Raw genomic sequence first — 27,618 nt, forward strand, 5'->3', positions numbered from 1 at the left:
TTTTTTGTAGAAACTGGGTCTCACCATGTTGCCCAGGCTGGTCTCGAACTCTTGAGCTCGAGAGATACTCTTGTCTTGGCCTCCCAAAGTTGTAGGGATTACAGGCATGAACCACCATGCTCGGCCAGTGTATATGTATTTTATGTATTTTATCAGATTTATTCCTAAGTAGCTCTTAGTTGTTTCTGTTTTAGATGGTAGGTCTTGCTGTGTTGCCTAGGTTGGAGTGCAGTGGTGTGATCTTGGCTCACTGCAATCTCTGCTTCCTAGGTTCAAGTGATTCTCCTACCTCAGCCTCCAGAGTAGCTGAGATTACAGGCACACACCACCATGCCCAGCTAATTTTTGTATTTTTGGTAGAGATGAGGTTTCACCATGTTGTCCAGGCTGATCTCGAACTCCTGGCCTCAAGTAATCCGTCTGCCTTGGCCTTCCAAAAGTCCTGGTATTACAGGTGTGAGCCACCGCGCCTGGCCAATGCTATTGATTTTTAGCTTTTAATTTCTGATTGTTCATTACTAGTATAGCAAAATACAGTTGACCCTTGAACATCATGGATTTGAATTGTGTGGATCCACTTATACATGGGTTTTTTCCAATAAATATATTGGAAAATATTTTGGAGATTTGTGATACTTTGGAAAAACTGACAGATGAACTGCGTAGCCTAGAAATATTGAAAACGTTAAGAAAAGGTTGCATATGCCCTGAGTGCATAAAGGATTATACATGTATTTAGGTTGGTACAAAAGCAATTGTGGTTTTTGACTTTAAAAGTAATAGCAAGGCCGGGCACGGTGGCTCACACCTGTAATCCCAGCACTTTGGGAGGCCAAGGCAGGCGGATCATGAGGTCAAGAGATCAAGACCATTCTGGCCAACGTGGTGAAACCCCGTCTCTACTAAAAGTACAAAAATTAGCTGAGTGTGGTGGCGGGCACCTGTAGTCCCAGCTGCTTGGGAAGCTGAGGCAGGAGAATCACTTGAACCCGGGAGGCAGAGGTTGCAGTGAACTGAGATCGTGCCACTGCACTCCAGCCTGGTGACAGAGCGAGACATCATCTAAAAAAAAAAAAAAAAGAAAAGTAATAGCAAAAACTGTAATTACTTAAATTACTTATAGCAAAAACCACAATTACTTTTGCACCAACCTAAATAGATACTAGCTTATTTATGTGTTAATCAACTGTTAATATTATTGGTAAGGTTTCTGCTCAATGGTAGCTATGTTTTCGGGGGTAGTCAAAAGTTATACATGGATTTTCAACTGTATGGGGGTTGTCACTCCTAACCTGTGTTTTGCTCAAGGGCCAACTGTACAGTTGAGTTTTTGTATTAGTAAACTGTTCTGAAACTCCGCTGAACTCACTTATTTCTAGTAGGTTTCCGTATACATATATTTTCTGCATAAATCATCGTGTTGTTTGCAAATGAAGACAGATTTTCTTCTTCCTTTCCCGCTTGGGTGCCTTTTATTTCTGTTTTCTTGCCTTCTTTTACTGCCTAGAACCAGCAGTACAATGTCGAATAGAAGTGTCAAGAGCAGACATTCTTGTCTTGTTCCCAACATTAGGGGAAGGCATTCTGTCTTGCATCATTAAATATGATATTACCAGTTGGATTTTTTGTGGATACTTTTTATCAAGTTGAGCAAGTTTTCCTTTTATTTCTAGTTTGCTGAGTTTCTAATTTGCTGAGTTTTTTTTTTTTTTTTTTAATCAGAAATGGATGTTGAAGTTTGTCTAATTCTTTTGCATCTATTGGAAGGATCATATGGTTTTTCTTTTTAGTCTGCTCGTAGAATGAATTACATTGATTGATGGTAGGATATCTAAACATCCTTTTGTTCCTTGGACAAGCCCTACTTGGACATAAAGAGGGTCCCCGACTTATGATAGTCTGACGTATGCTGTTTTGACTTTAAGATGATGGGAAAGTGATACACATTCAATACAAAGTGCCTTCCTCTTGTGATGCTGGGAGGCGGCAGCAAGCCACAGCTCCCGATCGGTCACACAGTTTTGACTTTCAATATTTTCAACTTACCATGCATTCATGGGTTGTAACCCCATCATAAGTTGAGGAGGATTTGTTTTGTATTATCCTTATTTATTGTTGGCTTTGCTTTTCTAAAATTTTGTTTAGAAAATTTTTCATTTATGTTACTTAAAGATATTAGTCTGTGGCTTTTCTTATTCTGTACATGGTGTCAAGATAACACTTAACTCATAGATGAGTTTGGGAATATTTCCTTTTGTTGAATTTTTTGGAATAGTTTTTGTAGAAATGGTATTCTTTCTTTCTTAAATGTGTGGTAGAATTTACCAGTAAATCCGTCTGGACCTGATATTTTCTTTGTGGAAAAGTTTTTAACTATAAATTTAGTTTCTTTAAATAGAGCTAGTCAGGTCAGTTTTTTTTTTTTTTTTTTCTTAAATAAGCTTGGTGGTAGTTCTTCTTAGTATTTCCTTGTTTTCCTTCTAATGTCTGTAGAATTTATAGTGATGTCACCTCTTTTATCCATGGTTTGGGTAAGTTTTGTTTTCTCCTTTAGCTGATCATTTTGGCTAGAGGTTTATCAGTTTCACTGGTTTTTTTTAAAATAACTGCTTTTTATTTGATTGATTTCTCTATTTTTCTATTTAGTTTGTTTTCATATCTCTGTTATTATGCTACTTCTGGTTATTTTGGGTTTAATTTGCTCTTCTTTTTGTAGTTTCTTAAGGTGGATGCCAAAACCATTAATTAAACATTTTTTATGTCTTTTAATATAAGAATTTATTGTTGTAAACTTGCCTGAAAGTATTACTTTAGCAGTATCCCACAATTTCTCGTATGTTGTGTGTTTTTCTAATTCTGTTTAAAATACTTTCTAATTTCTCTTGATTTTTTTTTTTTTCTTTAGACCCATGGGTTATTTAGAGAGATGATTCAGGGATATTTCAAAGATCTTGTTTTTTACTTCTAATTTAGTTTTTTTGTGGTCAGAGAGCATACTTTTTATTATTTGAATCCTCTTAAATTTATGGCCCAGAATATGGCTTACTCTGGTGGGTTAGTACTCTGATTTTGTAGAATTCTATTGTTAATAGTGTGTTCAGTAAGTACCAATTAGGTCAATCGGTTGATAGGATTGTTCATGTCTTATTGATTTCCTGGCTACTTGTTCTCTCAATTATTGAGAGAGAAGTATGGAAATCTCCAACATAATTGTATATTTTTTCTTTCAGTTCTATTTTTACTTCATGTATTCTTAAACTGTTATTCAATTTTTAAATATTTATAATGGTTATGTCTTCTTGATGAATTGACTATTTTATTATTAAGAAATGACCTTCTTTATTCTGGTAATATTTTTTGCTTTGTAATCCCATTTGTCTGATATTAATAGAGCCATTTCAACTTTCCTTTGACTATTGTCAGAAAGAATAGTTGTCGCTCGATACTCACAGGGCATTGGTTCTAGGACTACCTCTGGATGCCAAAATCTGGATGCTCAAGTCCCTTATAAAAAATGGCATAGTATTTGCATATAACCTTTATACACATCCTCCTGTATACTTTAAATCTTCTCTGAATTACTTATAATATCTACTACAGTGTAAATGCTATGTAAATAGTTGTTATGCTGTATTGTTTGGGGAATCATGACAAGAAAAAAAGCTGTACCTGTTCAGTGTAGATGCAGCCTTGATAGACCTAACTACATTCTATCATCTGCAGTTGATTGGATCCATAGATGCAGAACCCATGGATATGGAAGGTCTGTGTCTTCTTCCATCCTTTTATTTTTAGTCTGTTTGTATGTGTTCATTTGTTTGTTTTTGATTTTTAGGACAGAGTCTTGCTCAGGTTGGAGTGCAGTGGCATGATCTTGGCTCACTGTAACCTCCGCCTCCCGGGTTCAAGAGATTCTCCTGCCTCAACCTCTTGAGTAGCTTGGATTACAGGTGCCCGCAACCATGCCGAGCTGATTTTTGTAATTTTAGTAGAGAAGGGTTTTCACCATGTTGGCCGGGCTGGTCTCGAACTCCGAACCTCAGGGAATCCATCCGCCTCAGCCTCCCAAAGTGCTGGGATTGCAGATGTGAGCCTCCATGCCCGGCCTGTTTGTCTCTTTTTATTTAAAGTTTGTTCCTAGTTAGTTTTGCTTTTATTTTATTTTTTTTTTACCTAAGGTGACAATCTCTGCTTTCAACTGGGGTATTTGGACTATTTGTGTTAGTGATGCGGTTAGGTTTAGTCTGTCCCCTTGCCATTCGCTTTCTGTGTGTCTCATTTGTTCTTTATTCCCTTTTTTGTTTTCTTTGGCCATTTTGCCAATTTATTATGTTTTATGATTCCATCTCACTGTCTTTATTGGCTTATAACTCTTTGTTTTGTTATTTTTGTGGTTGCTTTAAAGTTTATAATAGATATTTTAACTTTTAGCAGTCTACCATCACATAATTTATTAATTACAGCATAAGAAACTTACAATTGTATACATCTGTTTCTTCCTTCTTGGCCTTTATGATGTTGTTGCTGTACATTTTACTTTTTCTTGTGTTATAAACTCCATTTTACATTTTATTTACACAGTCAGTTCTCTTTCAAAGCGATTTGAACAATAAAAATATCTGATCTGTTTATTCATGTAGTAACTATTTCCTTTGCTTTTCATTCATTTATGCAGTCAATATTTCTTTGTGTTTTATATTTCTGCCTAAATAATTCCTTTTGGCTGGGTGTGGCTCATACCTGTAATCCTAGCACTTTGGAAGCTGAGGTGGGAGGATCACTTGAGGCCAGGAGTTTGAGACCAGACTGCACAACATAATGAGACCCCATTTCTACTGAAAAAAAGAAAAAAAAAACTTAACTGGGTGTGGTGGCACATACCTGTAGTCCTACTTATTTGGGAGGCTGAGGCAGGAGCATCACTTGAGCCCAGGAGTTTGAGACTGCAGTGAACTATGATCACATCACTGCACTGCAGCCTAGGTGACAGAGTGAGACACTGTGTGTGAAAAAGTAAATAAAAGAATTTTAAAAAAACATTTCTTATAGCGCTGGTATGTGGGTGATGAATTCTTTCAGTTTTTATACTTCTGAAAGACTCTTTTTTTGCCTCAGTTTTTAAAAATGTATTTTCACCGCATGGAGAGTTCTAGGTTGATAGTTTTGCTTTGTTTTCTTCAGAACTTTGAAGATGTTGTTCTAGTGTCTTCTCTCATGTTGTCTCCAACAAGAAGTCTGCCATCAACTCTCTTCCTTTGTTTGAAATAGGTCTTCTCTGTCTACTTTTTTTTTCTTTTCATCACTAGTTGTAAGAAATTTGATTTTGATGTGAATTTGAGTTTTCTTCATGTTTCCTGTGCCTGCAGTATGTTGAGCTTGCATCTGTAGTTTTACAGTTAAATTGGTAAAAAAAAAAAAAAAACCAAAACAAAACAAAAAACCTGGGTGATCCTTTTTCAAATACATTTTATGGCTTCTTCTCTTCTTCCTTCTGGGACATCAATTCCACATGTATTAAGGAGTTCCACTCTTGAGGGAGCCTGCAGCTCATTGGTGATTTTCTTCAAAATTTTTGGATTCTTTTCCTTTCTATTTCATTTGGATAGTAGCTATTTTCTTGTGCAGTGTATGTCCCATCATTAATTCTATCCAGTATAGTTTCCATCTCAGACACTCTAGTTTTCATCTTGAGAAGTTCAATTTGAATCTTGTTTCCCCTTGTTGAGGTAACTGCCTAGAAGTTCAAAATTGGAATGACCCAGTTTGCTCCTTTTTTTTTTCTGTATTACTTGTTTGTATTTTCTTTGTGCATTGATGGTGTTACATATTATTCAAGTGTATGTTTTACTCTAATCTGCATGAGTCAATTTTTGAGGAGCACGTAGGAAGATGTGTGTGCCTCGTATGTGCTGGTGTTGTGTGTGAGTCCCTGGTGTTGGACATGCAGGTGGCCCCTGTGAAGTAGGAGCATGTGAGATGCGTGTCCCTCAGATGTGCTCACGTTATATCTGGCTGTATGGCAGCAATGGAGCATGTCTTTTAAATGCCTTGGTCTCCATAGGGGCATTATATGCAGGAAAGAGCTGCCTTTCTTTCTAATGGTTTATAGTGAGTCGTGGCTGCCAGATGTCCATGCATACTGAAGCCCCCCACTGGTAGCCAGGCTGGGTCATGTTTAGACTCTAGCCTCCAGGTTGTATAATTGATGGCTGCAAGGGCCTGTTTCTGAGTCTCTGGTGTTGGAGATGCAGGTGGCCACCATGAAGTAGGACCACGTGGGATATGTGTACCACAGGTATACTTGAATGTCTGAGGCCCTTGTGTTGGTGATGCAAGTGGCCCCTGTGAAGGGCAGGCTTGGAAAATTACACACAGCTGCAGTCCAAACCTATCTTTCTCTATGAAGGCCTCTGTGGGAAGTTAAACAAACACAGAACATGTTTGCCTTAGTCTTGATAGTAGCTGATGGTTTATTTATATCCTTAGCCATGGTTGTTAGTCACAGATGTGAACAATATTTTTGACCTTTTCCCCATTTATTGGATGCTTGTTAGATTTACATTTGCTTTAATACCCATGTATATTTGGGAGACTGGCCACACCCCTTTGTATTGATGAGAAACACCTGCCGAAGCCCAGTCTCACTCTACCTTCACCTGCAGAGGGACAGGGCCCCTTCTCTGGATGTCAGTTTTCTTAACGGGAACATGAACTGGTTGAACTAAGCACACAGTTCCTTCATCCATTTCCAGAAGACTGTGGGGCAGCATGGAGGGGTTCACTGTGTGCCATCTGCAGAGATAAGACAATCCCAGCTTGGCCGGTTATCAGCTGGGCCGCCTGGGGCTCATCCTGATCCCATTCCTTAGGTGGATGGGAACACAGCCCCTTAGTTGTGGTCATAACTCCAGGAACCCTTCTGGGAACATTTTTTCCCAATGAGAGCACCTCATATTGTTGTAAGTTCTCAGCCCCACAGTGACTGTTTCCTGGCGCATGCCAGACGTGCATTCAGATTTCAGATGGTACAAGCAGGTCCCTGACGGAGATCAGTACAAGAGTAGACTGGTCAGTGTGGCGAGGTTAGACAACCCCCATGAGACATTCCCATTCCCTGGACTGGGCTTGAGGCTACCTGGATCTCAGTAATCCTGTGGCATATGCTGAGGCAGCTGATGGCCTCTGAAAGCCTGTGCTGACCCCAAACATGGACACATCAGTAGACATTCTGATCCATGGGGACCCAACACAGGAGTATTTGAGCAATGATTTCATGAGTGTTTAAGTTAGGATCACTTGCATTCATATAATTTGCTTTAAGGGAATATAGGACAAGTGTCATGCCGGGTTTAAGAATCCTCCTACAGGCTGACACAGCTCTGGGCCTCCTGGTCACAGATGACGAGGCAAACATGCATGGCTTTACGGTGCAGTTGTTACTCAACTGAGCCTAGGTGTGATTGCCCAGCACAGTAAAGCCAAAATATCTACATGGAGGGAGAAATATCTACAGCAGGAAAAAGAAGGGCCTTCATTTGCAGGGTGCCAAGGAAGGAGAATTGAGCAGCTCCCGCTTAAGACAGAACCTCTCCAATGGCTTGCAAGCAAGGTTTTTGAAGGCGGGGGTAAATTTCAGGAAAGCAGAAGTTACAGACAAAATCGTAAATCAATACGTGGTAATTATACACTGGTTTGGCCTAAAAAGATAGGATATCTTGAATAAGGATATCTTAAATAGGACTCCTAGGTAGAATCAAAGATTTTCTGATTTTTAATTGGCTAAAGAAGAGAAGTTTTGTTTAAAATGTCGGAGTCCACAGAAAAGAATGTCAGCTCTGGCTTGTGGGTGTGACTTCCTCCAGGCCCTTAAGGAAGAAATTTAGGACAAAGACTGGCAGTCAGAGTTCAGTCCTCAGTTCTCCATTATTTGAAGTTGCCAGCATATCCATTTGGGGTCTAGGTTTCTAAAAAACAACTCAGGGACATATGTTAAGATGTTATCTTTATTTTCTATAGGGAACCAAACATCCTGTGACTTTAACTTCCTTGGCTATTGTTTTAAGCTACTGTTAACCTTCTTGCTTATCAAGTTGCTCATTTACCTCTCAGGGCTAGCTGGGAGCCTGGAATTTCCCTTGAAGGAACTCAGGATTTTCCTTTATTTCCATGCTTGTGGGGTCCTGCATACCCCTAAGAGGGGCCCCTCCTCTATCTCACAATCTGACCATTTCGTTCAACCTTTAATTGCCAAAAGATGACATTATTATGTCTTGTGTTAGTGAGGTCATTATTTTTCATTTATTTTGTGTCTACTCTGGATATTTCCAAAAGGGACTTATGGAAGCTGACCCAGGAGACAGAGCTGTCCCTGTAAAGTCTCAGGCTCATGGAGCTGTGTATTCACTTCCATACTTCCTGAGCCCCTCCCAGCCTTTGCTCTCCTTGTGGATCTTTTCACTGGGCTTGATTCCGAGGCCAGGAATCACCAGGCAGCTGCAAGGACTACGCCCACGTCATCCTTACTTCTCATGTCTTGGTTTCTGTGACTATAAAATGTGAAAAGGACACTGGAGAGTCTGTACATCCTTTGCTGCTCCCACACCCCAGTTCTGTGAGCTGCTAAAAAACTGGCCACACAGGAGGCCTGAAGTGAATTCTCACCCGTAATATAGCTCCAGCAATTGTTAATGTCTGGTTAGTCTTGTTTGGTCTCTACCCTCTGCCTTCCCTCAAATCCTAGACGTCATTTCACTTCCTCCATAAATCCTTTAACTCTATCATCTGAGAACATTTCACCTGGTACCACCACGATACCATTATCATACCCAACCAAACTGATGAAAGTTACATCATCTCTAATCCCAGTCTGGGCTCGGCTCACCCTTGTGTCTCAAAAATGTCTTTTCATCCTGGCTGATTTGTTCCAACCAGGTTACAAATGAGATGGACATATGTCTTGATTGTCTTGCAGGATTTTAATATTTGGAGGTGACTGAACAATGACACAGGCCGTGTCGTTGACGGAAGTTTATTACTCACAGCCTGTAGACCAGAGGGCATTCACACCATGCCAAACAGGGCCACACAGTGAGCACCCAGGTCATCAGCAGGCAGAAGGAGGAAGGGGACAGTGTGGCCTTGAGCCTTCATTGTGGTTTCAGGGGAAGGAAGGGGTGGGGCAGGTTAAGCAGCTTATCAGGTTTAGGATTAGATAGTTTGAATAACGTGCATGGGCTCTGGGCTATAGGAGTGGGCCCTGGTTGGTACCTGGCCAGGGAGTGATTTAGGGCAGGTAGGTGAGAGTTAGATTAGACAAAGGGTGGTTAGGGCATGGACTGGGGATGGGTTGGTTTGCAAGTGAAAGTATTTACTGTTTCTAGGAATTAGCTAGTCTTGGGATTTCCCTTTTAATCTTTAACAGTGCCCCTCCCGTTTTGGCCCCCCATCCTCTGTGACATTTTTTTATGTGCTCCTCCTGCCCTCTCCTCGGCTTCTGTGAACTGGTAGATCTTCAGGAGACTTAGTAGTTTCTTGGATCTGCTTTTGTTGTTGTTGCTGTTTTTTTTTTTTTTGAGACGGAGTCTCGCGCTGTCGCCCGGAGTGCAGTGGCCGGTTCACGCCATTCTCCGGCCTCAGCCTCCCGAGTAGCTGGGACTACAGGCGCTGCCACCTCGCCCGGCTATTTTTTGTATTTCTTAGTAGAGACGGGGTTTTACCGTGTTAGCCAGGATGGTCTCGATCTCCTGACCTCGTGATCCGCCCATCTCGACCTCCCAAAGTGCTGGGATTACAGGCTTGAGCCACCGTGCCCGGCCTGTTGCTGTTGTTTTAATAACCCTTTCCTGGGTGGCTGTGCACTTCTCATTGCTTCTCTCTAGCAGGCAGGTGCTGGCTGCTTTTCTTGCCAGGTTGAGATTGATGGTGGAGTGGTTATCCGTGTGACCTGTCCATCAATGGTCTCCCATCCACATTGCACCCAATGGTTTTATAGCAGCTGCCTTGCAAGCATGGCTGACATTTTATGTTGCATTTACTTTGCAAGATGGAGGTTTTTAATTCCCTAATTTCTTCAGCATTATTAGCTCATGATTTTTTCTAAAAAAGAATACTTATTCAGCTACTGGGTTATTCTCAAAAATAGTAAATGTTTGATTACTTTTACTTATCAGTTTTCAAAATAATAATCAGCACCCCGTTATGAAGTCATGGATTTTAAAAAATTTGATGTGTTTTGATCGATTGCCATCTTTTTTTATTTTTGGTGTTAACTTTCCTGTTTTGGCAAGTGGGAGCCTGTTCAGGTTACTTTCTGTTTTCTTTTTTTTTTTTTTTTAAGGTCAGTCATCTCTGAGCAGCATCTTCACACTAAGCATTTTTCTAGAAGTCCTGGTTTCTTTCAGTGGGAAATGGTTTTTCAGCCCTATAATCTGTGTTGTAATTGGTCCGAGGCTTTTTAGGGCACTGAGATAGGATTTTTTTTTAGGAAAATAAAAATAAATTATGAGTTTGTATTGATATTTCCAATTCACTTCACTCCTTGGATTTTTATATTTGTATCTTTTTGGTGATGCTGAAAATTCTAATGACAGTAACATTATTTGTTTCATCCTTCTATATATAGTAGGCTCAAAATAACATTGCCAATATTATTTTCAACAATAAGTCTGCTGAATGCAATTGGAGATTTCTTTGTGGTTATTTTTGTCCTTGCATTATATTCTGCCAGACATACAGTCAAATATGTGTTTTCTCATCGCTTGGAATAATTCTTCTCTCTGTGATCATGCTGGTAACAGGTTTATTTCATTTTGGTTTTGATCTTTTAGGTATCACTGTTTTTAAGTTTTCTTTTCAGGCACGTAAAGTGATTGCACGGTTCGTTCTACAGTAAAAAACTGAAGTCGAGGTACATGGAGAGACCCCTCCCCTGCCCACTGTTCCTCCTGTGTGTATAGTTAGACGTTTGTGTTGGGTTTCCCTTTGCCCCTCCATGGTTCCTTTTTGTTCCTTTTTGATGCTGGTAGTGCATTCACTGTGAAACTGTTCCTGGAGAGCGCTTCCCAACAGGGCACGCTGATTCTTCAGTCCTCCCCTGAGGCGGGGAGGCTTCCGGGGACCTGATTTGATCCTGTTGATGGACAGGTGTCTGCAGAGTTCTTATGTTTCAGCTCTTCTGCCCTATTTCTGTAGCAGGAAGCTTCCTCTAGAGTTTTCTAAAATTTCTTATTTCGTTTTTCCACTGAGAGCCAAACACTCCAGTCTTACAGAGTTAATTGGACTTAGCCGGTTTGGGTTTTGGATGCGGTCACTTTCAGGCAAAAACTGGATTGATTCAGGCTTCTCATCCTCTCCTTCTCCCGGGTACCTGTTTTCTCAGAATTAGGGTGCAGTGTGTGAGTCCATGCGTCGTCCTCTGGCCTCTCTGGACTCTACTGTTTTAGAACTGGCCCTAGAGCAGCCTGGGCATGTCAGAGCTCTGGAATTGGCAGTGGATCTTCCTGAGCCACCGACTCCCTGCTTTCTTTTAGACGTTACCTCTGTGCCCTTTTGGGATGGGTCCTGGGGCTGGGCAGGGTCAGAATGTACTGGCCTATGTGAGTTCTTGTTGTTCTAGACCCTTCCCTGTGGCTACCTGCTCAGACCCTTAAGACCATGATGGGCCCAGACTGTCTGTGAGCTGGCTGCAGCACTTTAGGCCACACCTGGAGTGAATCAGGAAATTTTCCTATCTGAATTCTCCTGTAGCCACTCTGTTGTACTGAGAAGCTTCTGTTGTCACATCACCTGCCTGCAGTCCTGTCCCTTTCAAGCCTGGGAGGGAGGGGACAACTCTTGTCCCTTAGGGCTGAACATGCTTCTGAGCCCCTGCCAACCCTCCATCTCATCTTCTTTCTTCTTTTGGAGGAGACACAACACTTCCTGTGGTGCTTATTGCAGTGGACTCTAGGTGCTGACTTTGCATATTTATACAAAAGAGTCTAAAATCAGAAACACTAAAACCAATTAGAAATACCTTTTTTGATCTCTTAAGCTTGCTAACAAAAGCCAGGGCCTCTGAGATTAAAGACAAAATAAAGCAGTGTATTCAACATTTGTCCTAAACTGTCTCCACTAGTGCCAGCGTGATGCAGGTAGGGGGGAAAGGGACACCATGAGGGCCCAGGAGGGTCCTCAGCTTTGCATCTCAGAACAGTTTCCAGAGACTCATGTGGGATGCTGGGTGAGCTGGAATTGTGCACATGTGTGTGTATAGTATATGTTGTCCAGGTTCCAGGAGAGGATTGCTGTTCTAAAGACAACTGTTCTGGACAATTTCTTCAGAATACACAAGCCCTCATGTGCTTGTAAGGCCTTCCACATGACTGTGTGCATATGGATAGTCTGTGCTAGATGGCTTTGCCCTTGGTCCTCATGCAGAGATAGGTTCTCCCCACTCACAGCTCGCCCACACCATGCAGTGACGGTCACACTTGAGGCTCCGTGGGTGTCTCTTTGGCCTTCATTCCCATGTGCTGTTTATGCCTCCTTTTACATAGGACTCCTGTAGGGATGGTAATTGATGATTCCACCCCAGCCAGCCCCACAGCGATGTCCTTTTCTGCGGTGGCCATGCCAAGTCTTGGTGTCAAATAGGATAGTTGGGTTGACAGGGTGGGCTGTTTGGAGCAGCTGTACTGACAGGCCCCTCCTTTGCCTTTTACCCTGGAGCCCTGCTACCATCAGATCTGACTGGCCTGTTCACTCATGCACACTCATCCCTTTAGCAGCCTTGTCCTGCAACCTGTCCCACTCCAGGAATAGGCTTGTTCTGGACTCACAGAGATGACCAGGAGGCCCTGGTACCCATCAGACCCTGGAAAGATGCTGGAAACACAGCTCAGAGCTGAGGTGGGGGCAGGGACACTGGCAGTTGCCCACAATCCCTGAGTCCACTCTTGCGCATGAGATGCAGGGATGATCAGGGACCCGCATCAAAGTCCTCGATGCAAGAGCACAGGTCCTTACATTGGGGATTGGCAACCCTTCCAAAACCATGTGCAAGAAGAGTTCCAGCAGCCATTGGGCACTGTGGCTCTTGTGGGCTCCCAGAGGGGTCTTGAGCCCTCCTTTGGGACCTCTGAGAAGAAATCCTGATGTGTCAGGGCCATCGTCACAGGTTGTGAGTGCTCACGGGGTTTCTAATCTCAGGGAGGGGGTGGGAAGCGGCAGGGCTGGGCGGAGGAAGCCTGAGTGTGAGGGGTGGCCGCTTCTCCTTCCTGGCAGGCCTCTTGCATTCAGACCTGCTTCTGACCGTTGGGGACATTTGGGGGATGTTTGGAAGCAGGCCTGAATGCACGGGGCATGCCAGGGCAGTGCCAATGGGGACAGAGCAGTGTCCTAGGAGGGAGCCCAGAGCTGACTGTGGGCCTGGAGGCTCTGGTGAGGATGGCTCGAGAAGACTGGCTGGTCGCATCCCTAGTGAGGGGCCCTGTCTTCAGTTTTGCAGGACAGAGACTGGCGCTGGCAGCACACCCTGGGGTCCAGTGAATGGTCATTCAGGCTGGGCCTTGAGGGGCTGGCACTGGAACCAGGCAGCAACCCTGTGTCCGGGTCACTTTTGTGGCTTCTTGGCTGCACCTTCTCTGGGACAGGACACAGTCCCTTCTGTGAGCGCTGACTGTGGTCCCAGGCCCTGTCATTGCTGCAGTGACAGTAACCATGGTGCCAGCCACTGCACGGAGACCCTTGCCCAGATCATCACTGGTCCCCACAGCTAGCCTCCAAGCAGGCACATCCTGACCCCTTTGAAACATTTGGACACCTGGGAAACAGCAGCTGTTGGGCCAAGAAGCCTGCCCTTGGGTGGAGTGGACCTACCTACCCAGCTCTGAACTCGTGCTCCCAGGCCCCTGACACAGGCTCATGTCAGCTGCAGCTCAGCCTGCCGGGGGATGAGGGCAGGTGGGAAGACCCCCTTCCACAGATGATGCCAGGGTTCTAAGGGCTAAGTAGTTGACACAGTCATGCAGAGATGGAGGAGACACTAAGCGGCCAGACCCTGGATGTCTTTGGACTATCACCAGCTTCTCTGTGACCAGCTCCCTGTCAGCAGGAGGAGCCTGTTGGGCCCTGATGGAGCAGACTCGGCCCCTGGGCTTTACAAGGCTGGCCTCAGTGTCCATCTTACAGACTGAAGTCTCTGATCACCTCCTCCCCTTATCTCCTGTCCACAGTCTTGGAGTGCTGAGGGAGGCTCAGCGGTGGAAGGAGCTGGGCACAGAGCCAACTGTATGCCCAACAGTGCCCCCATCTCTGATGCTGGGCAGTGGCCAGGATCATTTCTCAAGGTCCCTGCAACTCCAGGCCTGAGGGCAGCTCAGGGCAGCAGCAGGGTCATCAGCTGTCTACTCAGCTCTGGGAAGATACTTCCATGGACAGGCCATTCAGCTGCTGGCCAATCCCTGCTCAGCCTGGGAACTGGGGCTCCCAGCGATTGGTGTGGCCTGGCCCTGCCCTGACTCACTCTGTGTTGGCCCTGGTTCCTCTTCTTTAAGAATGTGGGGCACAGGTGAGCACAGGGATCATGAGAACTGGTAACTCTCATCCCAAATGCACTTGTGTTAACTCAGCATTCGAGAGGACCTACGGCCCCAGTCATTTGTTAGAAACCAAAAGATCACATTAAATATAAGCCACCGATGTGTTCTCAGAGTGGCTGGAGGAGTTCTGTGGCCTCATAAAACCATCTCAGGGGACTTGTGAGGTCCTTCCTCATCCAGCATTGTGCTTGTGTGAGGCTGGTTCCTTCCCGGGCATCTGCAGAGACAGCACAGCATGAAGGCTGGATGCAGAAGTGGGTCACAGAATCCACTGTCTGCCCTCGAGTCGGCGGCGCCACAGAGGCTCGCAGAAGTGAACTGCAATTCTGTGCTTCTCACTCATTGTCTTTTGTTTGGGGAAATGTCATAATTTTTCATAAAATGTTACTTGTGTTAACCTGCAGTGGATTCACTGTTATTTTAAATGCATTTGTACACGAAAAAATTCTTATTGTTAAATGTCAGTAGCTATAACCCACCTACACAAAAGGTTTTTGTTTTTAGTGAGTCCTCAGTGATTTCAAGACATAAAGGGGTCCTGAAATGGAAATGTTTTAAAGCTGCTGTTTTAATGTTGTCCCTGAAATAAACACAACAGTCATGATGATAATCCCAGTTGACACTGATTGATCCAAGTAAGACAATACAGGGTCTTAGAGTTAACTCTCCACTTTCCACGTGCCCTGCAAGGCTGGTGCTGCTGTTCCTATTCATACCACTGTACAGATGAGCAGATGGACATTCAGCTTTGGCCAGTGCCTTCTGCCTCCGGGGAGTGTGCCCTATGGGTGGGGAGGTCAGAAGCCCCAGGGACACCCAGATGGGTGAGAGGTCCACCCTTCCTGGGGAGAAGCAGCTGCTGGAGGGAATCTAGCACGTTCTGGAGGGCTGTCCGTGATGGTCTGCATGGCGGTTAAGGGAGGTGCTGTGGGAATAAAGGGAGTTGGGGAAGATGCCCCTTGGAGGTGGCATTCCAGCTGGACCTTGAAGGATCATCCTGTAGAGTTGGCTCAGTGAAGCAGACAGGAGGGATGGACCCCCCAAGGGGAAAGAGGCCATATGTGAGGTATGGGGAAAGGGAGAAGGAGATTGATGTGAGCCTGGTCCCAGCCCTCAAGACTGTGGTGACCACACAAGGGTGTGGCCTGGGTGGGAAGGTGTTGGCCCAGGTGCAGTGTGTCTTGTCAGTGCTCTGTGGCCACCAGTGTCTAGAGGTGGTGGAACCAGCAGAGGTGCTCACAGCCACTGCAGTGCTGTCTTCTTACCGTGTGCCTTCCCCTTCCCTGAAGGAGAACCACTGTCGTCGCATCAAGATTCTCGGGGACTGCTACTACTGCGTGTCGGGACTGACCCAGCCCAAGACTGACCATGCCCACTGCTGCGTGGAGATGGGGCTCGACATGATTGATACCATCACGTAAGTACACTGTGGGGCTGAGAGGAGTGACCTGGGGCGTCTACACATCGAAATCCTGGAAGCTGAGCCACCTGCCCCGTGTGGGCTCCCCTCTCAGGGCCTCGCTTTGTCCTGGTGGGTCTGAGGCTGTAGAGAATGATGCCAGCATTAGAAGGATGCCAGGTTCAGGAAAGCGTGAAAGGATGCTTCCATGATTCCCCGCCTTTACGTTTCATGTGTGACTGTATTTCTTTGTCCACAGGAATTCTGCGTATTGTCAGGTATGCATGAGTCATGCAAAAATAAATTCATTTTTAGCTTAACCAGATAAGACATTCAGAAAGGTTTGACCCCAATCTAGCTGAATTCTCTATTAAACGGAAGTAAATGTGTATGTTTCTCTTCACTCAGCAAGGTGACTGGGTCTCAGGTGCTCTCTGTGTGGGGAGACAGGCTTGGGATCCGGGCAGGTGAGTCTTCATGGGATGAATATTACACCTGTGAGGACAGGCCTGCCCATTTCTTGGTCAGTCTTATGTTGTCATTGTCCTTATCAGAGACTGGGATGAAGACATAGATGTTTTTGTCAAGTTAGGGAAGGTGTGGAGCTGGAAGGCTGAGCTAATGTATGGAGTGTAGATCCAAACAGACATCTCCAAATGTGGAGAAGTGGGTATGCTCCAACGAGATGGGGCCAACAGGGATGGGGCATAGCTTCATACCTGGAGTGGGAAAGTAGTAGCATAAGAATTGTGTAGGGAGACGATGGGTAGCTGCGGGTGAAAGGATGCACAGGCAAACACCCAGCCAGCAAGGCTGAGAGATGGGGCGAGATTGCTGGCTCCCTGTGCCGCATCACTGCCTCGTGGGCTGCCCCATGTGGCGCTCCTGCAGACGGTGTGATGGAAAGAGGCTGTCGGGAGGAGGCCAGCACCTTGAGCATTGCGCCCACTTCTGGCATCTGCATGTCAGGGACGTGTGAGCAAAGCCGAGCCCTCCGGGGCAGCGGTTCTCCGATATGGCTTCGTGTCAGAGTTGCCTGTGAGAACCAAAGTCCCTGATGAACCAAAGAGCCCGAAGTGGCTGGGCTGGAGTGTGGTCTAGGACTGAGAGTAGAAAAGCCCCCTCAGCTGACCTCAGCACACAGCCTAACAGAGAGCCATTGCCCCGGAGAAAAGCAGCCTGGCTGGAGGAGATGCTGGGCAGAAGCAGGAAGGAAGGAAGGAAGGACGCCTGGCTTGGAGAAGACTTAGAGGTGATGACCATCACTTGTTCTCTGAAAGGATGGGACATTATCGCAGCACATCATATATATTGTATGTTGCATCTTAGATGACATCATACATTTCCTTACATCACGTATCACTTGTAGATCATATGTCGTATCATGTCATATGTTACATGCCATGTCGTGTTTCATGTAATATATATCACATATCACATATCACATATCACATCATCTACCATATAACATGTCACATGTTGTATCAAATATCACACATCGTATAATTGTCTTTCATATTTCATCATAGGTCACATCATCATATCACATTGTCATAAATCACATTATGTCACATCACATATCATATATGCTACTTGTGTATATATAGATCATATATCATATCACATCTGGTTTTGTGTGATCTCCTTAGGCGAAAATGAGGCTCTGTAGGTAGATGCTCTAAGGAGACAGATGTCAGTCCATTTGCTTAGTAAATATTTGGGCAGCCCCCACTCAGTGCTGAGCACAGACACAAGCAGAGTTGAATGATGTGAGCTGACCTTGCTGACCAGGTAGCTTGAGGAGTTGAACCGGATGGCCTTGTGCCCTTGAAGTTTGGTGACCCTGGCTGTGCCGACCGGGGTCCTCCTGAGAGGGGTCTGGTGCTCCTTGTTGGCCCCTGGTCTCCTCACTTGGCTGCGAATGCTCCTGTGCTCAGTGACACCCCATCTCCTGCTTGAGGTTCTGGGCCTTAAAGGCTGCTGCCCTTCCTTCTACTCCTGTTTCTGCCTTGCTCGATGTGCATGTTGATGGGTTATAAGCTGTTTCTGTGGGCATGCCTCTTCCTGGATGCTGCCCAGGAAGCCCAGCGTCTGCCCTCTGGTTCTGCACCTGGCCTGGAGCTGCCTGGAGCTGCAAACTCACCTGGTTTACTCCACTTTCTGGTTCACTTGCTCCATGAACCTGTGTCCTCTTGGCCGGCTCTCCTGGCATTCCAGCTGCTGGCTCTCAGTCTGTGAGATTCTCCAGGCTTTGGTGCCCCCAGCTCCACATCTCTGGCCCTGCTACCTGAAACTGGTCTACCCTAGTGCCAGGGGCATCTTCCTGGGCCTCCTGTAGCTGCTCTCTGCTTGGGCTCCTGGTTACCAGAGTGTTCCCAGGGCCTCAGGAAGCTCTACACACCGGAGTTCCTGTCACTCAGCTTCTTGGCTCTGGACCAGAAGAAAAGCCACCAAAGACTGAGCGCGGAAGATGCCTCCCAGCCAAACAAACCCTTCTTCCTCCTCAGACTGTCACAGACCCTGGGACCCACCAGTGTGTGCTCTGCATGGCCGGCCTTCTACTGGGACCATCTGGGCCTCTGGGGCATCCCCTGGCAGCCACATTGGGCTGTGTGTGTCCTTGCCTTGCACATGCAGGATAGAATATGTTTATTAACAGGGGGAGCTTGCCCAGGCAGAGGAGGACACTTTATATAATGTCTTTCTCTTCCTCCTACCTTGAAATGGAGTGTTTTATTTGAAACTTTGGAAACACAAAGTTTCAGGTGAACAGGTAAAGTGGCCAGAGCTAACCTTTCCCCTCAGGGCCCATGCTGGGCCTCACAGTTGTGCACACTGGTTCTGTTTGCTCCCTGCCACTCCTCAGTAGTGAGGTCTGCACTCTCAACTGCATTTTTTTCCTGTCTTGAGTCTGATTCTGTTCCAGAAAGCCCTTTCCATCTCCAAGGGAGTGGGCTATGCCCCAAGACACTAATTTCAGCGGTTACCCACTGACTTCCTCTTTTGATAGAGCCCTGGGTAGCAGGCTCAGCGCCTGAGTGACCAGGAAGGAGAGAGGCCTGCAGGTCAGATATGTCCCTTTCCAAGGCCCACAGAGAAGTCTGTTCCAGGCTTGGGGAATTCTGAGTGGGCAGAGGAAATCCTAAGGCACATAAGGGATGTGTATTGTATTAGTCTATTGTCACATTGCTATAAAGAACTACCTGAGACTGGGTAATTTAGGAAGAAAAGAGGTTTAATTGACTCATAGTTCTACAGGCTGTACAGGAGGCATGGCTGGGGAGGCCTCAGGAAACTTACAATCATGGTGGAAGGCAAAGAGGAGGCAAGCATGTCTTCTTATGGCTGCAGGAGAGAGAGAGCAAAGGGGAAAGAGCTACACACTTTCAAACAACAAGATCTCATGAGAATTCACTCACTATCATGAGAACAGCAAGGGGGAAATCCACCCCCATGATCCAATCACCTCCCACCAGGTCCTTCCCCCAACGTTGGGAATTACAACTGGACATGAGATTTGGATGGGGATGTAGAGCCAAATCATATCAGGATGGTTTGGCTGGTTGGAAGATTCTTGAAGCATCTGATGCAGACTCCGTGGTTCCAGAGGCTTTTCTGATAGAGGGTGAGGGTTGGGGCTCCATTGTCAGCCTCTTTTCAGGCCAATGCTTTGCTGGTAGCACAAGTAAGAAATTGCTGCAGGTGCAGGCAAGCATGCAGCCAGAGCTGGGTCTTGATTTCTGAGGCTGGAGAAAGTCTTTCCCTTGTTGAACAGGTGGGAAAGATCTTGTTTTATCACTTTGAAGGATGTTTATTCCTATGGGAAAAATGGATAGATATATTTTCCTTTTCTGATCTCTAAACCTAGGCCTCCTCCGCTTAGCATCTAGTCCTTTTTCATGCAGATCAATCATTTGGGAAGAGTCCAGGACCCGTTTTGTCAAATGCCTATGGGCCTAGTGAGGCTCCAGTGTGAATCCAGGTGGGGCTGAGAGAGGCCCTCTGAAGTGCAGGGAGGGGCATCTCTTTGTAAAGACAAGGTGAAGAATGCTGGACTTGAAAGTGGGATCCCAGGGCCTGTACCTTCCTCAGCTACCCAGCTTAGCCAGCCTGGGCCTGCTGGGAGCCAAAGCATCCAGAGGCCAGAGCAGTGGGCTGGGGCATCTCCAAGGCTCTGGGCTCCTGCAGCTGGCCCTGGGCAGTCTGACCCTGCCCCCAGCTTACTTGCCCTGACCTCCATCACTAGATCAGATCCCCCTCTCTCTCAAACTTGGGCTTTATTTAGGAGTGTGGTATGCTATTTTAAGGAAGTGCCCATTAATTTTTATTGGTATGATTCTTAGTGAATACTTTAAAAGTGATATACATTCCCTGTTTGGGCCAGGTGGTTCCTGTCTATAGGAGAGATGAAGATGGGATGAGAAGTATCCTAACTGTCCAGCGACTTTGGTGACTTTGCTGGTCTTGCTCCTGAAGAGCTGTGTGACCCTGGACATGTCCCTTTTGTCTTGGAGCTTCAGTTTTCCCCCTCTGTAAATTGGCCTTTTCCACCTCATGACATCCTGTCTCTGAGCCCACAGAGCATTGGAAAGATGAGGGTGGCAGGACCAGTCTCCCAGCTGCTGCAGCCAGGCTGACAAGACCAGGCCCTGTGTCCTGAGGTTTGAGACCAGTCCTTGACCTTGAATTTCCAATGGGATTTCTGCAGGACTCCCTGCAATGCCCAGGCTGCAGGGACACAGGCAGTACATCAGTCCCTGTGTCAATCTCTCACCTTCCATGCAATGAGAGGCTCAGTCTGAGGCTTCCCAATGCTCCCTCTCTGTATTCCATACATGGAAGTCATGTGTGACACTCTTGGGGCAGAAAGAAGGGGGCGTTTTCTCCTGCTGGTGAAGTCAGATGAGGCCTGAACCCCTCCCTGGGGCCTGCCTTGGGGGATACTCAGGTTTGAGTCCCTCTCCCCCACTGGGATATTGCTCTGTGTGAGGTCTGTGCTCACCCACCTTCTTCTGCTTATATCCCTCTCCTCTGACACACACCACCAGCTCTGCTCCTCTCCCAGAGATGCCCTGAGTATTAGGTCACCCTAGCAAGTTGCTCCTAGCCAGCCAGTTCTGGCCTACCAAAATGGCATTTCATATGGTTTCAGCCACCTCATCCCCAGCTGCTGTGTTTCATGAGTGGGCTGAGGGGCGTCTGATTTCAGGAACCTGCCAGATTCCTGGCTCCCATACTTCAGGCGATGCTTCAGGTTCCTCGAGTCCTTAGTTTTCTTTGCAGTAAAATGGAGAAATAGTGTTTGCATCTCTGAGTTGTTTTGATAATTTAATGAGATCTCAGATTAAATGGGCCTGCATAGACTGGGTTCTAGCAGCCGCTGCAAGTATTGATTCATCAACTCCCAGAAAGAGGGAGCCGGTGGCCGATTCTGTAGGATTCTGTCTGAAGCCACATGGTTCTGTGTACCCATAGGAATGTGGACTTGTCTGTCCACTTCATGAGGGAAGCCTTGTCCATCACAGGTGATAGGCAAACCGTGAATCAGATTTTGAACAGGAACATCATTATTCCACATGACCACCAAGTGTGCAAGCCACCATTTTTGCTAAATAGACTCAGTTGAGATGCCTTGCTGGCAGTGTGTATTTTTGGTTTACTACGTTGAATTAAATTGGAAGTAAATGGCATGTGCTTTTCCTCCCTGACCCACTTTTGAGCTGCTAGGTTCAGCTTGTGTGTGCTGCAGTCATCAGTAGAACTCGATTGTCCCCCAGCCTGCATCCCTGGAGGTCGTGTGAGAAGGAATGCCTGCTAACCTTATTTGCCTTGCACTTGGGCTGTCCCCAACAGTACCTTACTTTTTAACAAGGGGGCTTGTGTGTGAGCCATGGAGCATGCTTCAGTTTCTCAGCATGGAAAAACTTGGAGGATTACTTCCTCTAATTATTGAATTCTAGTTTTCAGAGCCAGACCTGTTGATACATTTAGAGATGGATTTTCTGTGGGAGAGGTGATGCCTGTGTGCACACTTCTACACCCACCACACATGGTTTTCCCTAAAATTTTAGGGGACGTGGAGCTTCTGAATCTTTATATTCTAGATTGAGAAGCTCATTTTTACAGATGGGAAAACTGAGTCTTAGGTGGGAAAGGGAGGAGCCCAAGTTGAGGGGATGAGCTTGAACCACCTGAGGCTGAAACCATTTGCCCCACCCTTCCCACCACACAAGGATGGGGGCTTGGAGGCTGCTGCAGGCGTGTGTGTTGTTGTTATTTCTAGAAATTCTGCCTAGGTGATGGTAAATCAGCCTCTATAGTGTCCTCTCTCCTCTTTTTTGCCCCTGTTGTATGCACAGCTATAGCTGCAGTGCTTGAAATAATGGCTGATGCTCAATAGACGTTCATTGAACAAATGAATGAATGTGTGCTCACCTGTCCTTTCACTTTCGAGCTTCAGTGCAGCCGTGACTAGGTTTCAGCTCTGCCAGAATTTACTCATGCCAAGGGGCCAACAGTGGCCCCCTCTGCCCAAGATGGGCCACTTCCTCTTTTCCTTCCTGTTGGGGTCCAGCTCAGAGGACCAAGGTCATGGCTGTAGGCGGTGGGCAAATGTCAGACTTTTCCTCTGCCTAAAAAACACATGTGATAAATAAGAACCTGAGAGCACAAATTAAGAAAAAACATAGTACAAATAAAGCCAAGAAAGTCCGTGGAAATTCTGTTCCTTGGAAATGAAGTTAAAGGTTCTGTTGGATTTAGACAAAGCCAGCTTGGGCATCCCAGGAATGGTGAGACCAGGAGGAGTTACTATGAGAGCAGTTCTGGATGCATCATTCTTTTAGAAGTAACTGTTCAGTTAACGCAGATTTGATGTTACCAAGAATTGAGATATTTGAGGCAGAACCTACTGGGAAAGATGGAAGATGGAGAGTATTGGTAGAACGTGGTGGCGTGGATTTGGTTGGAGGCTGGCCGAGGTGCCACTTGCTGGGAGCCTAAAGCTTTGGTGAGCTCAAGGGGATCTGGGGATGAAGGTGGGCATGGGTACCAGAGGTCTCCTTGCCATTTACCGTTTCATGGCTTCAGAGGTACAAACACTTACCAGTGCACAAAAACATTATTAGTATGTTTTGTTATTTACATTTTCCCATACTCATTTCCTTTTGTGAATTTTGAAAAATAAATTTTTATTTCAGCGTTTGGTTTCAGTGCTCAAAGGAGATTGGCAAACAACTGAAAAAAAGTTAAATAAAAAAGTATGTTCAAAATATATAAAACTACATAGGTATTAAAGATATATCAGTAGTCTAACTTCCACATACTGTAAATCGGTGGCATGCATACTTCTGAGTTTACTGAGGTTTCTGAACTCAGAAATCTGCGCCGGGACTTGTGTGATTCTGTAGTCTGGGCAGCCATCTGCCTTGGAGTGGCTGCCAGGGCCTCCAAGTGCTGTGGTTTTCAAGGACAGGCCCTTGTAAGGATGAAGTGGGTAGTGACAGGCGGCTGGCAAGGGTTTCAGTGGAGGCCGGGGAAGCAGTGGGGTTGTGCTGAGCAGGTGCTTCCTGAGCCTTGGCTGGAGCTCCAGGAAGAAGGCCCCAGTGGGAAGTCGGAGTGAAGATAAACCACACACAGTCTTCTCGGGTGGGTGGCACAGCCTTGCCTTGCACGTACCGTGTTGTTATTGACAAATGTGATACACAGAGGCCTCCAGAATGGGACTCCAGGCTGAGCTGGTTTGCTGTCACCACATGATGGCCCGCCCCTCAGTCCTTCTTGGAACTTTTGTTAGTATTTCCATCCCGGATGGAATAGAAAGAGGAGGTTGGCCTCTTAAGCCTTAAGATGCACTGGGTTAGAGTTTAAATGATTTCAGAGCTTGTCAAAGTGAATTTAGCTGGAACTGGGTTTACACACGAGGAAACTGAGGCATAGAGATGGGCATCTAGATTCGGCCAGGCTGGCCTAGGGTTTCCCAGAAGCCTTCAGTTCTCTCACCACCTGCTCTGTCTCTGTTCCCTTCCCTAATGCCCCTTGCCGTACTCTGTTCTCCCCACCCCGGCTCCTGGTGAATGCCTCTCATGTCACCAGCCTGTCATGTCTGGATGTGGCCTCCAGGCCTTGACCATAAGTTTGTATTGAGGCCTAAGGTCGACTGTGCGTCAGGAAGGGGTGGGAAGCCCGATGCCTGGGCTGCAGATTCTGTGGATGTTTCCAGCGGATTGTTATCTGCATCTGGCTGGCAAGCAGGCATGGGTCCCTGCGAGGGAGCAGTGACCTCACAGAGCCCTATGTTAATCTGAACTGTCATGATGCCACACTCCACGGTAATGACCAGGTCCACCTGGGATTTGGGGACTGCCCTGGGCAGGGAAGGCCCTCTAGGAGGCCATGAAGGGAACTCATGGGTCTGGTGTGGACATGGTGTGAGCTGGCTGGGAGCTTAGGCCAGAGCCACCCCTCCTGCCTAAGGCCCTCAGCTGACAGGTGGGCAGGAAGGCACTGTGTCCACTGACTATGCCAGGAGACCTCCACGCTCAGGCCACATGCAGCAAGGACAAGGCCCCAGCTTCCATGGTGCTCACAGCCTAGCGATGCAGAGCAAGGTGGCGCCTGGGTGGATACAAGGTGGGTTCCAGCCCCACGCTCTGTGTCTGTGTTGCAGATCCGTGGCTGAAGCCACCGAGGTGGACCTGAACATGCGTGTGGGTCTGCACACGGGCAGGGTCCTCTGTGGTGTCCTGGGCTTGCGCAAGTGGCAGTATGACGTGTGGTCCAATGATGTGACCTTGGCCAATGTCATGGAAGCCGCTGGCCTGCCAGGGTAAGTCGGGGATGGGGTGAGGAGGGGAGGGAGGTGGGTGGTGGCTGCACACCCCTGGGCTAAATCCGTGCTTCAGGTCCTGGGCTGTGCTCTTGAGGGCACTTGTGTGAGTGCTCCTGGAGAAGCCTGCCTGTCCCAGCCACACCTGCCAACCAGACTCCCTGTGGTGGGCGTTCCACCCAGCCTCGCTGCCACTCTGTGCTGGGCCCAGCTGAGCCTGGCGCACATCTACAAAAACCTGTCATGGGACCAGAAGGCTAGAGCAGATGCGTGTAGGGACCTCTGCCCATGGTATGGTGCTGTCCTCATGGCTTATTGTCACTGCATCACTTCTCTTTTTGCTGTCTTTGGTTTCATTTTCTCAAATATGCAAATGGAAAGTGCTGGGACTTTAGAGCTCCTTCTCCACCCCCAAGCTCCACACAGCCATCTAGGAGCTCATGGACATCTGGGTCACAGATGATGCTTTCTTTGAGCTCTCTGAGAAGTGCTGCGGGCTGTTGACGGCTGTGCTCCATGGCAGGCTCAGCCTTATCTTGAGGAAGATTTCCATGCACCCCTCTGCCACCCCCGGGTCCTGTAATCTCCCTTCGCAGTGGCTACCATAGCAGGCAGCTTCTCCAGAACGCTGGCTGCCCCTCAGCAGGCAACTTTTGCAGAACACTGGCCGCCCCACAGTGTGCCCGGGGCTCAGCATGAAGTAGGGGCTTCAGTGAGAACTGGCGTTTTCCTCTCCCTGTTGGCTCCTGAGGCCGGGCTATGCAGCTGCTATCTCCATTGCTGATGGAATGGATGAGGCATCAGCTGAACACAGGAATGCACAGACACTTGCCTTTCTGGAGACTGTGGTGCCTGGAAGTTTCCAGACAACCTCGGTGACCTTTGTTTTTCAGGGCCAGGCTGATGGGGGTGACGGTGTCCCCAGGTGCTTCCAGGGCCCCTCCGGAGGGGCAGGAAGCAGCAAGGTTGAGGCTTTCCATGAGCACCCTGCTTGCCCCAGGCCAATGGGAGCTGCTGATGGGGGCACCCAGAGAGCATCCCAGCAGGGACTGGGCCTGGGGATCCAAGCACTCTGAGTTGATGGCAGGAATCGGTCCCTGTAGATGGGGCAGCACAGGGACGAGCTGAGGCTGGAGTCAGAGAACCTGCCTATGCTGCCCTCTGGCCCCTTTGCAACCTCTCCTCTTCCTGGCCTGGCAGTCCCTCCCTGTCCCTCCCTTTCCCACTCCCCTGCTCCTCTGGGGATCCTGGTGGAGCCACTACTGAGAAAGGCCTCATGACCTCTCGAGCCCTGTCCTCACCCTCTCAGGATCCCAGTGAGCATGGCAGCTCTGCCTTCAACCGCCTCCCATCTGAGCCAGGCTCCCTGCTTTCGTCCTCAGCCAGCCTTAGAGTTTAATTATGAATCCCAAGCTTTTCCCCCGCGAGGAGTTCAGAAGGTTGTGCGGTGAAGTGAAGAATTGGGTTTGCAGGGAATGGTTTTGGAAGCTGGGGAGTTTGCTTCTCGCCCCATAAACCTGCGAGCTCAGGCGTTCCCTGCTAAGGAGCAGAGACTGTGGGTATTCGAGTTTTCTGCTGAGACAACGCCAACTGTGGGGGAATTTCCTGCCCTCACCAGAAGATTGGTTGGGGAGGCGTGAACGCCTGGGCTCCACAGCCTGTTTCTCACCACCCTGCTTCCCACCCCACCTCGTGTGTGAACACCGTGGCCACCCCTGACTTCTTGCTACCCAGTGGGGTCTGCCCACTCCTTGTGCTGACCAGACCAGACCGTGGTTTGGGAGGGACTCCCATATCTCCTCTCCTCTTTCTCTTCTTCAAATCATTGCCACTTTTTCCTCAACTTCCCTTATAAGTCCTGACATATTCTTTCTCTCTCCCTTGCTTCCTCTGCTCTCCCTCTGGCCCTGTGTCCCCCACCTCAGTCATCCCTGCTGTCCTGCTGGGCATGGTTCCTGATGGCCCTGCTGTATCTCTGCCTGGGCCCTCCCTCTTGGCATGGACGGACTTGCATGGGAGCGTGAATACTCCCTGTGGAGCCCGCCCTGGTGCAGGGAAGCCTCTGCCTGCACCCCTTCCCCTCTGGCGAGACCCTGCAGACTCTGAACAGTGGCTCCCCACTCATCCGGCCTCTGCCTCCTTCTTTTGTAGGAAGGTTCATATCACAAAGACGACCCTAGCGTGCTTGAATGGGGACTACGAGGTAGAACCAGGTTACGGACATGAGAGGAACAGTTTCTTGAAAACTCATAACATTGAAACCTTTTTTATTGTGCCATCCCATCGCCGAAAGGTAGGCACCAGAGCCCCCCTTACTTGGTTGATCCTTAGCTGCTGGGCCTGTGCAGAGCTTTACAGATGTGACTCCTCCTGCTTCCTCTCCAAGCACTGCTTCTCCGGGCTGTGAACTTGCTAAGATGGGGAGAGTTGTCCCCACTAACACTGTCCTGGGCCTTGTTTCTTATGGTGTGGGGAGGGGTCTAGGTAAGGGAGCCGGAACCCCTAGTCAGAGATCTGGGGTCACCTCAGGGCAGGCCATTCTGTGTCCTCCTTCCCCTCCCTGGGCCTTCACTGCCTCCCCTGCAAAGTGGGCATGAAACCCTGCAGGGGGGCCAGGGATGGAGAGCTCTGTGAACCGAGCAGTGCTGGGCACAGAGGTAGGCTGTTACCGTCTTACATGGGGCACTTGAGGTCACCCTGCCCAGAGAAAAGTGATCTGGACAGGATCAAGAGTGATCAAGTCACTTTCAGGGTCCATGTGAGGGGTCAGGCTCAGGTGAGGGTGCAGGATTCAGGTGAGGGGATCAGGCTCA

At 47.4% G+C, this 27,618-nt stretch overlaps 1 protein-coding gene across 1 annotated transcript in view; it reads left to right on the forward strand.

Annotated features, from left to right (window-relative positions):
* The window catches only part of ADCY1 (adenylate cyclase 1 (brain)), a 95,482-nt gene that overhangs the window by 62,833 nt on the left and 5,031 nt on the right, over window positions 1-27,618 (forward strand). Inside the window, exons 5-7 of the mRNA XM_011983278.1 lie at window positions 15,869-15,996; window positions 24,647-24,805; window positions 26,957-27,098. Coding sequence (XP_011838668.1) covers window positions 15,869-15,996; window positions 24,647-24,805; window positions 26,957-27,098 — 429 coding nt within the window. The remainder of the gene's footprint in view (window positions 1-15,868; window positions 15,997-24,646; window positions 24,806-26,956; window positions 27,099-27,618) is intronic.

This window comes from Mandrillus leucophaeus, unplaced genomic scaffold, assembly GCF_000951045.1.
Source record: "Mandrillus leucophaeus isolate KB7577 unplaced genomic scaffold, Mleu.le_1.0 Scaffold248, whole genome shotgun sequence".
NCBI classification, from domain to species: Eukaryota; Metazoa; Chordata; class Mammalia; order Primates; family Cercopithecidae; genus Mandrillus; species Mandrillus leucophaeus.